Source organism: Calonectris borealis, chromosome 3 (genome assembly GCF_964195595.1).
Source record: "Calonectris borealis chromosome 3, bCalBor7.hap1.2, whole genome shotgun sequence".
Taxonomy (NCBI): Eukaryota; Metazoa; Chordata; class Aves; order Procellariiformes; family Procellariidae; genus Calonectris; species Calonectris borealis.
This window is the reverse complement of record NC_134314.1, coordinates 38,129,399-38,144,703: the sequence shown is the minus strand read 5'-3', so window position 1 is coordinate 38,144,703 and position 15,305 is coordinate 38,129,399. Positions and strand designations below refer to the sequence as shown.

Here is a 15,305-nt window from a genome sequence, read left to right as displayed (position 1 = left end):
TTTATACAGAATATAATCAACATGAAGTATTACTGTGCCTGTATTGAATTTATCCTATCATCTGTTGCTCACTTCAGAATACCCGTTGAGATTATAAATGAAACATCAGTACAAAGGGCAAAGTCATATCACGTAGAGTTTTAATTACAACACTTTATCCTGTTCTTAGTTTTATGTGTTTGAGGAATCAGAGTAAATGACTGCTTAATGCAATAATGTGCCCCTTTAAAATATTTGGTACTTGACACAGAACAAATCTTATTTAATATGCTCTCCAAATGCAGCTTTTAATCTCTCATATACAAAAAGAAAACTGTTCAATAGAGTTTTCTCTGATAGCTCATAAGTGAAAGCCATCATTTCCATTCCACTCTTTTTCTTGAAGTGTACATCACCATGAAGTGTTTGTAACAGTTAATTTTTAAAATAACCTATGTACTTTTATTCACCTTATTTCTATGACAAGAGACCTCATAGCAAGGATGGAATAACAATATGGAAACTAACCGTCTAATCCAACTGGTCACACTTTATTGAAGTCTTATTACTTCCATGTGTAAGAGGAAACTAGAGCCAACTGCAATCCCCAATTTTTTGGCATTCTCAGTATGCATTGTACCCAGCAAAAGAGAATTTCACTTTTCATTTTTATTTTTACAGCACAGTGATATTAGACATATGGACTTAACTTGATCGTTTAGAGATCAAGTGTTTTAACTGAATAAAAAAAGCAAGGTCTTTATTATGCCTAAAGCAATACTCTTCTTTAAAAAGTTGCTTTGTAAATATTATTCTAATCTAGTTTGCAGTACGAATATTCTTAAAAACAACTGGTATCAAAATTTTAGTATGGGTGATAAAATCTTCAAGAATGGATAAAGAGTAACGACAATGTGGTTATAACATGGATTCAAGTCAACCAATTTATATGAAAGAAACTCACCACAGATAAAGTCAATGCCAAAAAGTTATATTCCAATTTATTCTGAGGTAGCATGTGTGATAAATTAATTAATATTTCTCAAGATACTAGTTTCCTACAAAATATGAATATAAAATTACGAGTTACTATCATGAAACAAATACCTGCTTTCAATATTGTCAGAAATCAATAGCCCTTTATTAAAGCATTTTAAACTTTGTTTTCTGAATAAGTGATATTTGTCAAGATACATCTCTGATACGAAAAACAACCCCAAGATGGATCAATCAGGTAAGCACCTTTCTCAGTGGAGGTCTGATGAGATTACAAGTCATTTTGTAGTTTCAGCAATATATTGAGCATCCCATGCTTTTCTAATAATATTTATTGATAAGCTTTTTTTCTTTTCAACTCACTTTTTTCTCCGACACATATGCTTTCCTTTGTTATGCCAGTAAATTATGAGATTGCTGCATGGCATAGAATAGTTTTCTCCTCAAGTGTTAATAATAATACAAGACACTAAAAGACAGGCTCTTTTGGTTGAGTTTATTTCACATTTTTGTAAGAATTTAAGAAAAACCATCCCTTTCAACACTCATGGTTGGTAGTACCTTATGACTTTACTAGACCTATTTTAATCAAAGAGGCTACTTATAAAAGAAAGGAGGTCAAATACTAATTACAGAAGGATGATAAATACTTGGTTCTTAACGGAGACAAAATTTTGGTAGAAAAAATTAATGACCTTCATATAATTATATTAAAATTAATACAATTACTCTTTAAAAGAAATTGTATCGCAAAGATCAAGAAATATAGTTTTCCAACTCTTTATGGATATTTAATTCAAAATTACATTCACAGAACAACTAACTCTATTACTTCCTACAGAAAGGCTAATTCCCAAGCTTTAACTATTGCCTGTATGGTTTATATTTTGTGAATTTTAGAATCCCATTTCTCTCTAGTCCTATAATTTAACTACTCTAAGAATAGAATAATTGGAAAATAGTAATCAGAGGGTAATGGACACAATTAGTTTAGATGTTTCTATAAACAGTATCACTGATGTGCATACGAAAGAAATCAAGATAAGCGGAAAATCTGTATGCAAGTACAGATACAAACCATGTCAGAAAGCTCAAAAGGACTTCCAAAAAACTTGAAGTCTAATGCTCCAGACAACTGATACTGATGTACATCTCAACCTTTCAAAGCTGTTCTGTGCATACAAGCTCTACACATATGTGAGCAACACTGCAACTATACATGAACCTCTTCTGCATACTGCTTTCCTAATGAGGTCTCTGAAAACTAACACCACATTATACTGTACTGCACCTGGGTGATGCTTCTGTGTCTGATTTCAACATTCCTAGAATGTATTTTTAAGAAACTTTGGGGATAAAAATATCAGAAAGGTAAAAAAAAATACATTAAAACCAGACTATACATAAAGATTCTTCCTTTGCATCTGACAGCGCATCCTCCCTGCTTTTCAGTGAAAGTTAAATTTTCCAGTTTAGCAGATGTTATGCACAGTGCCTGGTAGGTACGCGATTACTCAGCTGTTCAGATAAAGTAACGCAAGTATCCACAAAACTGAAATTTAATAAAAATGTAAAAGATGATAACTTAAAAAAATATGAAAAACTCAACTTTTAAAGTAGTAATAAATATTCTTTCTACAGTTAAACATACTCAGCCATGCAGAAAACTTAAATACAAATAACCTGTGTACCTGAACTGTGGAACTGATTTCAGATGCAAATCCTCCTGTCAAGGGAGCCTCATGGCTAATCAGCAATCGCCCAGTCTTCACCACCGACTGAAATGGAAAAAAAAAACCCAAAAAATGTAATCAAATTACAGTTCCTGTGATTTCTTACTTGTACTACTTGTGGAATATATGAAATACATGTGATTATTAGCAGTGTTAGAATGTAGCTACTTTTCCCCTCTTGCATTTTCACTGAAAGATAAATCATCCTAACACTCTGAGTAATTAATAGGATGTTTTTATATTTACTATAAAAGTGTTTACATCTTCCACTCCATTTTAAGCAAATATCAAGAATAAAAATTGACTCCACTGAATATGAATTTACCCTATCAATGCAAATTGTAACATTTCTGAAGGAGAATAAGGATTTTAACAAGAAGTCAGTAAAAACTGGGATCCTGAAAATACTACAAGACACACATGTAAAGAAATCCTTCACTGATACATATCTCTGCACAACCAGACCCTAGGTAAAGTCATGAATCATAGCTATTCAGAAAGTAAAACTGTTAAATAAAAATTTTAGCAAGAAAACAATTATGTGGATTAATGCTGCTTATTTAAGTTTTACACAATGCTTTATTAGAAGCAACATTTTCCAATTTTAAAAACTGCACAAAAATTGAGATTTATGTGATCTACTTTATAAATAATTACATAGCACAAGATATACAGAAGGTGATCTAAGCATCTTTTAATCAAAAAAACAAACTGGGTTCATCATGAAACATAACAATGAAAGCAAAACATTTTTAATCTGATGTGAGTATAAAGCTTCACCACACCCAAATATCTTGAAGTTTAATGCAACTACATGCTAAATTGCCTAGAATTGAACAATATCAGATACCTTTGGTCAGAAATATGGCAGCAAAGTCTCACTTTTCATAATACACATTTTGTAATTTCATCAGGTGCATAAAAAAAGTTCCATGAACTGCTAGAGATGCACATCATAAAAAAAAAAAATCAGAATAATGTGTATGTTAATCTTTCAAGAACAGTTATAGTCTGATTTTTAAGATAAGTACATAGCGTACTGCTGGTGCAGTCATCAAGTGGAAAAGCCCAAGACAGTGCTAGCTATCAGGTCAGACTTTCTTAATGCTGTGATCTTCAATTTAATGTTTACACCAGCACATTCTCAGTTGGGCAGCTCTGTGTTGTCTACATAATAAATACATAAAGGCAATGCCTTAATTATACAATTTTCCTTCTGATTCAAGTACTTTTCTAATTCTTTTGCTTTTCTAGCAATGACTCAATCCATGGCTTTGAGTAGCTCATCCACAGATGTACTGGCAAGTCACATGCCTATAAACATGATCCATATACTGTACTATGAAGTGGTTTGACAACATTCGGAGCTAAACAAGACAGGAAAAGGCGTTTCAACAGTTGGAAAGCAATCCACAGTTACGTAGGCTGACTTCTTGAATTTCTTTTGCTAGCACTAGAAACTCATATCTAAAGAGCAGAGGCATTAACTGCACTATAAATCTGTCCGATACATCAAAACAACAGTTCAACAAACAAAATGTACCTTCCAGTTTTAAGTTGATATAATAAAACTGATACAATCAGTTTTAAGTCGCTATGGTAAAAATGCAAAAAATTGATCAATTGTAAAGGGTTTTTTGATAATCCTCTTACTTTTATTTTAAACAAAGATTCTTTTGCATACATTTGTTCTGAGAGGTTCACACTTTGAAACATTACAAGCTATCATTAAAGTTACAGATTTGTTTCTCAGAATTTAATAGTATGAAACAGACACTGTTAGAATGCATATAAGAAAATCCACATGGGATCAGACCAGTAATCCAGCAGTCCAGTATCCTGTCTCCACAATGAAGATAATTTGACGTTTAGGAAAGAGTAAGAATAGGGCCTTTAATGTGTTCCTTCGCTATTTCTCAGCCTCCAACTATTTTCATTTCACAGGTTTCCTGAGTCCAATACGATTTCTTGCTCTAAGTAACAGATAACTTTTCTTGCATGAATTTATCTGTTCTCAAATTGAACCCACGTAAACAATAAAGAAAAAGGAAAAAAAGGAAAAAAAATCTCATTTTGGAAACCTGCTTCTCCTATATGAGAAATCCTTATTTTTACATATGATTCCCAAAGGCTTCAAGGATTCCTTGTCTGTCGGAGCTTGTTAAGAGCGAGCAAGCAGCTGTGATCACCAAGCATTGCATACAAGCATCTCAGCCCTGCTAAAAAGCACTATAAATCACTCCTGGTGGGAAACCGTGCTAGCATAGCTTTGGTGCTTTTAGTACCCATCCTAGCTTGTTTAGGGTCAGTGTGGATACCTGCACCACATTGTGCCATGTAGAAATACCGTAAAAATTCTCCTAATAGTTAAACCAGAATCAAAATGAGCAGCAATTAACTACTATACTGCACTGCAAAGAAAGTCCTGGACTTTAAGGAAGGATGCGAGTATTGCGATTCCTGAATATTACAGGCTCCCCTGCATCAATTTCTACTTCACATTTAACATGTGTTCCTAAGCTACAGTGAGTCTTTCAGAAAGACATGCAATCTTAATTAGGGTATTTCCAGTGTTTGCAAATGCATCATAGCTATTGGTAAGTTGTTCCAGTGTTTAACTGCCTTCCCTGTTAAAATTTTGCACCTTATTTCCAAACTAATTTGGCTGACTTCAACTTCAAGCTGTTGGTTCTTATTTTACTTCTGTTTGCTAGATGGAGAAGCTGTCTATTATCACATTTCTGCTCCCCACGTGAATACATTAAGACTGTGATCAAATGATCTCTTAACCACGCTTCTGCTAAACTAAGCAGACTCAGCTCTAAATCCTTCACCATACAGCACACTTCCAATTCCTTCATCATTCTTACAACCCTATCCTGAATCATCTCCAGTTTTCAATGTCCTTCTTGAAGAACACCCATCTGGAACCAGCATTCCAGCCTTTTTCAGAACGCCAAATACGGAGATAATATAACCTCGATACTGCAGCTCTTGGATATCTGAGGCCTTTTGGCCAAAGCATAACAACATGAGTCCAGTTTCAACTGATGACTGCGATTCCCTGTTCTTGGGAAAGAGGGTTTTGTCATTAAAGGATAACTGCTTCTTGGAATAAAGATGGAAATATAGTGTGCATTTATTATTTCAAGATACAAAATTATATTCGGATATGCTGAAAAACATATTGTGTGCCTGAACCCAGCTCAGTTAATGAACCTCTCTTTATTTAAGTGTATTTTATCTATTTCTCCAGCTGTTTGTTACCTCTAACTTATCAGTAACAGTTTTAAATGTTTTCCATATCTTTGATAGAAATATTAAAAAACAGGTTAAAAATCAGACTCTGCAGAACCTCAGTGACTTTACTATTTCCATTCACTAGCACTGCCTTTACATGACATACAGTTAAAGCCAACACAGCACTAATGCTTTACTTCTCAACTATGTTAATTAGTTTTGTAAACACCTAATTAGGAATTGTTGACTGTATATTTCTAAGTTATTTCTCCCTACTTGCTTCTTCCTTTCTAATTTTTTCATAGTTTTACAAATTATTCCTTCTAACTGATTTGGGACACAGCTTGCGGGGGGGAGGTGGTGTTTGGGGCTTTTTTTGTGGAAAAACCGCTCCATAAAGTATCAGATTAATAAATAACTGGTAGAAAGATACTTTGGTTCATCAAACATATTGGGTGTCTGTATGCCCTCTTCATTTTAGTTATTATATTGTTTTCTCTATCTTACACATGACAGTACTACACAGTAATAACAGCAGCCAATAGCAACTAATGTGATTTTCTTAAACAAATTTTTAAAATATATATTACCATGTAAACATGTTTCAGACCATATAGCTTAGAAGAAAGTCATAGCCCATGATGAAAAAGCCCAACCTTTTCCTACATTAGTAGTGTTCCCGGAATGGCTAAGTTACTTAATTTCTATATCTTCATATGGAAATTTAATCTTATTTCCTGGAAGTAAAATGATTAATCAGTTAAAAAGGAAAATTTCAAAAGTAACTGCTCTACAATCTATAGGGCACAGTGGACATTGTTAATGATTATTTTCAAATATCAATGCATTAATATATAAAACATTAAAAACATTAACTAATTTTTAAACATTAACTATAAAACATTAACTAATTTTTAAAATACACTACAAAACTTTAGTTCCTGTCAAATCAAATGAGGCAAGCATTCGACCTCCAGGATAACCAAAGCCCAACATTCAGAAGAGCATTTACAGTCCAAATAAATGCAGCACGGTAACATCTGGTAATGGGGTCCTCACCCTTCAAACTTAATGGGAAATACCACTGCCATAAAAGTGGAAAAGACAGTGGTTAAATCAGCACAGTGTAACAAATTGGCCAGCACAGAATCCTAGCATTTTATCACCTTTTAAAAAGGTGGATAGTTGGAGAGGGTTTTTTTCATTTGGATTAGCTAGAGAAAAGGATGTCCTTCTAAGGAACGATGTATTTTGTCCCCTCAACCACAGACTCGCTGCATTTTCATAAGGGCTTGATTCCCTTCCATTTCCCCAACATCCCCCACTTTATCTTCCAAAACCCCCGTCTTTACGCTTCTTCTTACCTCAGCAAGAGATTAAAATTTTGAAACATATGCACATTCTGCAGTTCATGTAGAGTATTTTTAAAAACGCACCATCAAAAAATATGGTGTGGCTTAGGAGATTGGCACTGATAAAAATGTTCCTTGTTTACATCCACAACCAGAAGTTCTTGTGTGCTGATCTTTCAAGTCCAGAGAGACTTCTGAGGGCGCTAAGAGATTCTGCAGGTATCTCCTAGCTCATCTTAAATTAAAATGGAAACTTTTTTTTGCCATCTTTAGTAACAGACCATAGAGGAAAGTCAGAAGCAACATCCAGGCATTTCGAAAGCATGGCTGCTCCTTGTGTCACGGTCACTCTGCACTTCCACAGCTGAGTTCAGCTGATGCAACCCTGGTTGCTCCCAAAAGGGAGAGGTCCTACCCTACCCAGAACCTCTTGTTCCCACCCCATCCCTGGCATCTCCTCAAGCACTGAAGGAGTTATGCGGTAAGCCAGTTGAAGGAGATAATCCGATTTATCCTGCAGCAGTGGACAGTTAGCACAAAGCAGCAAACACCAGCCCAGAGACAGATTCAGAGATCAGAGGCAGATCAGGATTCGCTCACAGAAAACTTCAGCAGTGCCCCCTCCCTCCGGAGGGCACCCAGGTCATGGCACACCACTGTCACCTGTGCTTTACCCAGTCATTAGAGAAAAGACTCTAGGGCTTTCAACTACTAAATTAACCCTAAAACAAAACCAGAAACCAATATTGACTACATTCTTCCACCTCAATTTTGTTGTCAGGACTGTTTTACGTCGGTGTTGTCCACAACGATGACAATAGACGTTGCATCAGAGCAAAAGGCTAGCGGCATGATCACCCTGATAATGAAATGTAAAAAAAACCCGAACGCCTTTGCAAGACTAATGCTTTCAGATTGCACTCTGAAGGTTTTCTGAACTGCAGCCCAGCATTTTTGCAGTGAAGCAGCTGAGCAAGTTATTTTCAACCTCCCTGACCACACTCTTTACCCAAGAGTTTCTATAATCACTCTTCTGTTCAACTCTCAATCCGTCACACTGGCCGCTTCCTCCCCTCCTACAGGCACTGATGACAAGAAAACAACACAAGTCTGGCGCTTCCAAGCAATTTGAAATCTAAATGCTGACACTAGCAATAACATACTACGCCCTTACTTAGGAGAAAGCAGACTTAAACCAAAATGAGTCTGATGGTTAACTGCATTTTACACGACTACTCTACACGCATAGCAACAGCGCTACTTCCAGTGTAACCAGCTGCTTCACTAATACAGCAACTGCCTTTAAAGAAAAGATCAAAGTCAGAATTAGATTATAAATGGCTGTTATTGTGTCACAACGGCAAGTTGCCTCTTTTCTTTAAAAAGAAAATCTGGTTCTCAAAATAAAAAGATTTTCCATCTCTTACAGAAAATGAATTATTTTGATGTTCACTTTCACATTTAAAGTTTTGCATACTTTTGATCGTGTTCTTTAGAGACTACGAAAAATTCTTACATAATTGAAAAAATAGCTTTCCAAAATAAAGAAGCTGGCAAAAGTACTGAAATTGTATTTGTGTTATATCTCATTTTGCACTAAGCATGTATGCAAATAATTATAAAATTGTACAAAAATGAGCATTAATAGATACGTGCCTTTACTGAAAGTCAATCAGAATATGGAAGCTTAAAAAAAAAAAAACACAACTTGGTAAAGTTTCAATAAATGCCTTGAAAAACATTTTTTCTTTTTCATTTTTAGATTAGCTTCAATGAATTTGTGCTTGGAAATTGTAAAACCTGAAGGAGGCTACTTTCCCCAACCCATTAGTTCTACTTTCCTTTTAATGTTTCTATAACAAATGAAATTGCATAGTAGCATTCTTGGTACTGAATATCATAGGCATAGGGATAGAAATAAAATCCCAGATTTTTATTCAGCATTTCCCACAGGGAAATGTATAACATAAGCTGCCAGAGAAATCACTGAGGATTACATTTACTAAGCACGTGCAGATCCATAGCATGACACATTAGGTCCAATGTACCCCAGATACAATGAACTGTTTGTGCATGTGATACACTGACAATCTTAAATGCAGTTACTCTGTTCTCAATTTCCAGACATCCCAGAGCCATGTTGGAGCTGTGGAATCTGTGGAAAACCAAATAGATCCTCAAGCGCCTTTTTTTTTTTTACCAGGGTGCAAAGAGAAGGAGTAGAAGGGAAGAGGAATATGATGTGTCCTAAAAACCTGGAGATGCAAAAGCCCTGTAACTGCCTAATGATCATGATCTAGTTTGCAAATTATAACTATCAGTTGCACAGAAGAACTACCTTCTCCTAGACGTAGTAAAAGCTAGGAATAGTATGCACTCTTTAAAGCTCCAACACAGCAGAAAAAATAATTCTTAACATTAAAGAAAAAATATTAAATAATTAACCTGAATTAAAAGAAAATAAACTAACATCATTTGGTGTGGTTTTCAACTAAATTCCCAGAGAAGGAAAATGAGAGAGAGCCTTCAAATCTACTATATCACGTCTAGGCTACACTCCCAAGTTAACTGAAACTCATTTATCAGTAAAATCAAGATGTAAAGACAAACAAATAACATGACAAACCATTATTTCATCACACACAGCTCAACAGCCCAAAGAATGAATAAGACTTGTCAATTACTGGTAATGAGACAGTCAGCCTCACACTCATTCTGCTAAGATTCATAAGGCTAGTGTAAGTATAATAAACATATCAGAGTATTGCAATATCATCACAGAGAATCCTAGCTGAACACTGGCAACAATGTACGTAGATCAAAGATAAAACTACTTAAGAAAAAACATCATTCTTATTCCATCACTTAGGAAGGCCATTGCAGAAAAATCTTAAAACTTTTCAAACAATAAAATGAAAAAACATCGGCAGTTCTGTAATAGATGAGTATGATGATTAACAGCAGGGAATGAAAAAGAAAATTCACTTTCTTTTTAACTCGACACAAATGACTAAAATGTTGCCAATCATTTTAACTGATCCACACTAGCAGAGCACAAATCTTTGTCTTCCTGCTAGTAGTTAACCAAAACAGAGGCTTTTAATCCATTACTGCCTGCTTGTTCAGCTGATGCAGCCGAGGTTTGTGCTTTCTGACCTACAAGCCTGGAATTCATTGACTGCAGATGCACGGCCCGAGGCTGCTGCGACAAGCTGTGGCCCGGACAGAGCTTCCCCAAAGCAAAAGGATCTGCCATAGCTAATTTACATGGCGAGGACGAGCAGATCCATTAGGGCTCCCAGACTGCAAAGAGCACAAAGATGAAGAGGCATGGATCCTGGTTTCTCACAAAGAGAAGCCAAACACGGTCCTTGGAGGGAGACAACAGAAACAGGGACTAGTGAAAGAACAGAGAACTGCCCTCCGCTAGTGTTCAACACAGCATGAGACCTTAGCACATTAGGACGAAGAGGCTGTCCCTGCTGCACAACCCTCCTCTGACACTATGACTATACCCTCACCTGCCTTCTCTGGAGCAAAAGACAAAAACAAACAAACAAACAAGTCAAAAACTAAAACCCAAAACTTGTTAGTCTAACCTCCTTTCCAATTAATTTCAAATCAGAGTAAAAGACCAGCTATTAGAGAAAACAAAGATCTAAAAGCATAATGCATTATAGCTCCAAGTATCATAATAATGAAGAAAAAAGGTAGAAAGGAGAAGTATTAAAAAATGTATTTGCTGCCCAATGAGCTGCTTACCTGAAACCAAATGATTAATGCTTCATGAAATAAATTATCAAAACATGTACTAAGGTGTAACATGTTGTAGACAACTCTCATACTCTCCACCGAGCTCTCTGAAAGTTTTTACTGTGCATTCAGATATTGATTTCTAATAAGGAGTAAAGCTCCCAGAAAAGAGTTCAGAGTTCAAGTTAATTTTACATGATCACTTTAAATCTGTTCTCCCTAAAAGCTCAGCTCACTTTTACCTGGCTGCTACTTCCACCAACTCCATAGCATTAGCCCAATATAGTCGGATTAAAATCCTAATGACAGCTCAAAGGAAGGGGAAGGAACACATGAAACGGTTGGACTGCATTTTTGACAGCAGCAAAAGCAGAAGCAGGAGGGGATGCTAACAGCAGGATGGGGAAAGAAAGAAAAAAAAAAGAAAAAAAAAAACATCAAAACCCCCATACTTTTATTTATAGCCAGCTGTCCACCATAACTCTGACCTTTGACTTTCCTTTCACACTATATTTAAGAATAAGATTAAGTATCAAGAAAGATTTTATAATATAAATATAATATAATATAATATAAATACTGTTCTCTGGAGAAAAGACCTAGATGATACAGTAAAGGCAACACTTGGGTCTGTGTCCCAAGGAATTTGGATTTTAAAAGACTTCAAATAAAGTCACATTGACACACTACACAAAGCAGAGTTTCATAATAAATCTGTAAGGCTTACCCTTTGATACAATTCTAGATACATATAGATGGGTATACACAGAGCACATACATCCAGAAACTCAACTGGCTCAAATGTAGTAAACTTTTTTTTTCCCTTTAAAGCATTCTGAAGCCCATACACGTGCATCACCTGTTGCTGGAGTTGGTAAGCCCTGTTCCTGTTGTCAGAATGGTTATGAATAAAATCACTTCCATGATTTCCAGTTACATCTGAGCTGGCGGTCAAGAAATCAATCTGTACATTCTGTACAGGAATTTTTTATTTCTACTAGATGAGTTGGAATGAGAAAACAAGTTAACAGGCTTGCAATAATTCTCAAAACCTATTTTCAGATAATTCTCTGAGAACTCTGACCCTGTATTAAAGAGAGAGAATTACCATAGTAGGTACAATTCCAATTTTTTTTATATACTTTTTTTCTTATAGTGAACAACGTATGGGAACCGACTTAAAAGCGTTCCTGCTGATAAATTGTTATGGAGACAACCAAGCTTTCAAAAAAAGTTAGACTTCTCTGCACTTTCTCAGTTTTAGTATGCATATCTAGCTATCTGCATGCAGATGCATATGATTGTATATTTATTTCCTTTGTTACCAACTGAAATGCAAATATTACATTGATCTCTCAGAAGATAAAGACCAAAACAAATAAAAATCTCTCTGAAGACAGAGATGAATTGCTTAAATTCAGTGTGTCAAAGCAACAAAAATATTTTGCTCAGGAGTCATCATTCATAACTTGTTCTGGCACTCAGTATAGATAACATCTGAGTTGTCTAAAAATAAATATCCAATAACTAATTCCCAGTTCTCTTATCAGCTTCACTTAAACAATTTACTACTGTGCTCTTGTTTAAACCTACACAGCCTCTTATGGCAGAATAAAAACAGTTCCCAGGAAGAAGTATGGTCCTTACACCTCAAATAGCGCTGCATTAAGCAGTTGAGGCTTTACTCCCTCTAACCTCAAGCAAGGTCCCTGCAACGGGTTAGGTGTTCATCCTGACCTCCTCCTGTATGGAGGTACATATATATTTTCCAAGAAATGGATCTGATTAAGCATCTCCTTTTAATAAGACGGATTACAAATAAAATCATCAGCATTGGTGTAACAGTTTGCCTGCCCCGTTTATTTACATAACCATTTATATCCTTTAGACTGTGCCCATCCACCTAAGGGCAAGGGCTCCAGCCCTCAACCATCCCGATAACCTTACCAATATCCTTCTTTTATTGGGGGCCCACGCCTTGAGTATTGAGTGGAGGGAGGCAATTGCTGCCCTTCATCACCAGCCCACACTTCTGCTGACTCAGCCCAGGATGCTGTTGGCCCGCAGGCTTACGCTCAGCTCGCTGCCCACCAGGACCCCCAAGGGCTTCGCCTGCAGAGCTGCTCCCCAGCCAGGCACTCCTCCTCTCTATCATCACAAGCTCCTCCTTCCCAGGTGAAAGACCTGCCATTTGACCTTGCTGAATTTCATAAAGTCACTGTCAGCCCATTCCTTGTCAGCCCACTCCTCCAGCTTGTCTATGTGTCTCCAGATGGCAGCCCTGCCCTCAAGCATATCACTTGTTTCCCCCTCCCCAGAGTTTGGTATCATCTGTTAAGCTTGATGAGGGTGCACTCCATCACCTCCTTCACATCATTGATAATGATGTTTGAACAGGACAGGTCCCAGTACAGACCCCTGCAGTACTCGCTTGTCACTGGCCTCCAGATAGAAGATCGTACTCTACCCATTAATCATGACCCTCTAGGCCCAGTCATGACCCTCTAGGCCCAGCATTTTACCTATCCAGCTGTCCATCTGATCAGAGCATAACATCCTAACTTGGATACAGGAGTTTTCTGGAAGATAGTATCAAAAGCCTTGCTGAAGTCAAGGTAAGTGTCATCCATTGCTCAACCCCTTGTCCACAGATCCAGACACTTTTATCACAGAAGGCAATCACATTGGTCGAGCATGAGTTAGCCTTAGCAAGACCATGCTTACTTTTCCTCATCTTCTCCTTAATATGTTCAGAAATTATGGGAAACTTTCAGTCTGGGTGAAGAACACTAGTTTTAGCGATTAAAAACACCATCAAAACATATACTGGTAATTCTTTTATGAAATATACAACGTTTTCCTAAATTTGATCACAAAAAGGTAACCAAGTGCTTACTGAAGCAGGAGACATGCATCTGTAAGCAGTCTGAGTGCTGTCAGTGAGATGACCCACAGTAGGGAGCATCCTCAGTACACATTTGCAGAACTGTATTCTAAATTATTATTTAAAAAATATTATTTTCTTCTCAGGCAACTCTTCAGTCGCTTCTGGATGATGGGGTAGAGCATATCCTCAGCAGAGTTGCAGATGACACAAAACTGGGAGTGGCTGATAGGCCAGAGGGTTGTGCTGCCATTTGGAGGGACCTGGACAGGCTGAAGAAACAGGCTGACAAGAACCTCATGAAGTTCAAAAAGGGAAGGAACAATCCCAGGCACCAGGGCAGGCTGGAGGCCACACAGCTGGAAAGCGGCTTGGCAGGAAAGGGACTTGGGCGTCCTGGTGAACACATTGACCATGAGCCAGAAATGTGCCCCTGCAGCAAAGGCGGCGAATGGTAGCCTGGGTTGCATTAGGAGGAGTGTTGCCAGCTGTAAGGGAGGTGATCCTTCCCCTCTACTTAGCATTGGTAAGGCCATACCTGGAGTGCTGTGTCCTGTTCTTGGAGTCCTCAGTACAAGAGACATGGACGTATTGGAGAGAATCCAACAAAGGGCCACAAAGATGATTAAGGGACTGGGATTAAGGGATCTCATCGATGTATATACATACCCGAAGGGAGGGTGCAAACAAGACAGAGCCAGGCTCTTTCGTGATGCCCAGTGACAGGACTGCATAGTTTATGCTATTATGCTGATGTTGCATAACACGCTGGTTAAACCTCACCACTTTGAAATCCACATCAGGATGGATCTTTTCCCCAGTTTAAAATGTATGCATGGCAGGAACAGTTCATAAAGAACTAATGTGACCACAGCTGGGATGCAGATATGAAACATCTTGCAGAGAAATGTTAGTGCAACCAGAAAACTTACTGCCTCGACACACCAGGATTTTATTATTCCAATATGTATCATTTTACATTATAAATGCCAAAAATAATTCTGAAAGACTAATGTGGCTTCTTCCTGCACAGCACGGAAAACATAATGCTGTAGCGTGAAGATAGTGGTGCAGAGATAATGAGAAATGAAAACAAGCACAGGAGTAATGCAAAATTACCTGGAAAATTTAAAAATTTACAATCAAAACCAAAAGAGTTGGCTGCAGGGCTAGGCAGAACATCCTAAGAAGCAATGAAGAGAGTGGGTAATAAAACAGTTATGGTCTTTACACCCTACACAACATTGTCAGGGTATGGCTGAGATGTTCAACGGAGAGATTTATAAGCTTCCTGCAAAGCCAAGAACCAAGGACAGATTCCCAATGTGTGAGGCACCATAAAAACACAGAGTAGCAGAGAATTCCTCT

General features: G+C 37.2%; 1 protein-coding gene across 1 annotated transcript in view; it reads right to left on the bottom strand.

Moving 5' to 3' along the window:
* Nucleotides 1–15,305, bottom strand: part of BCKDHB (branched chain keto acid dehydrogenase E1 subunit beta) — a 136,654-nt gene that overhangs the window by 52,024 nt on the left and 69,325 nt on the right. The window contains exon 9 of the mRNA XM_075145371.1: nt 2,667–2,753. Within this exon, the coding sequence (XP_075001472.1) occupies nt 2,667–2,753 (87 nt within the window). The remainder of the gene's footprint in view (nt 1–2,666; nt 2,754–15,305) is intronic.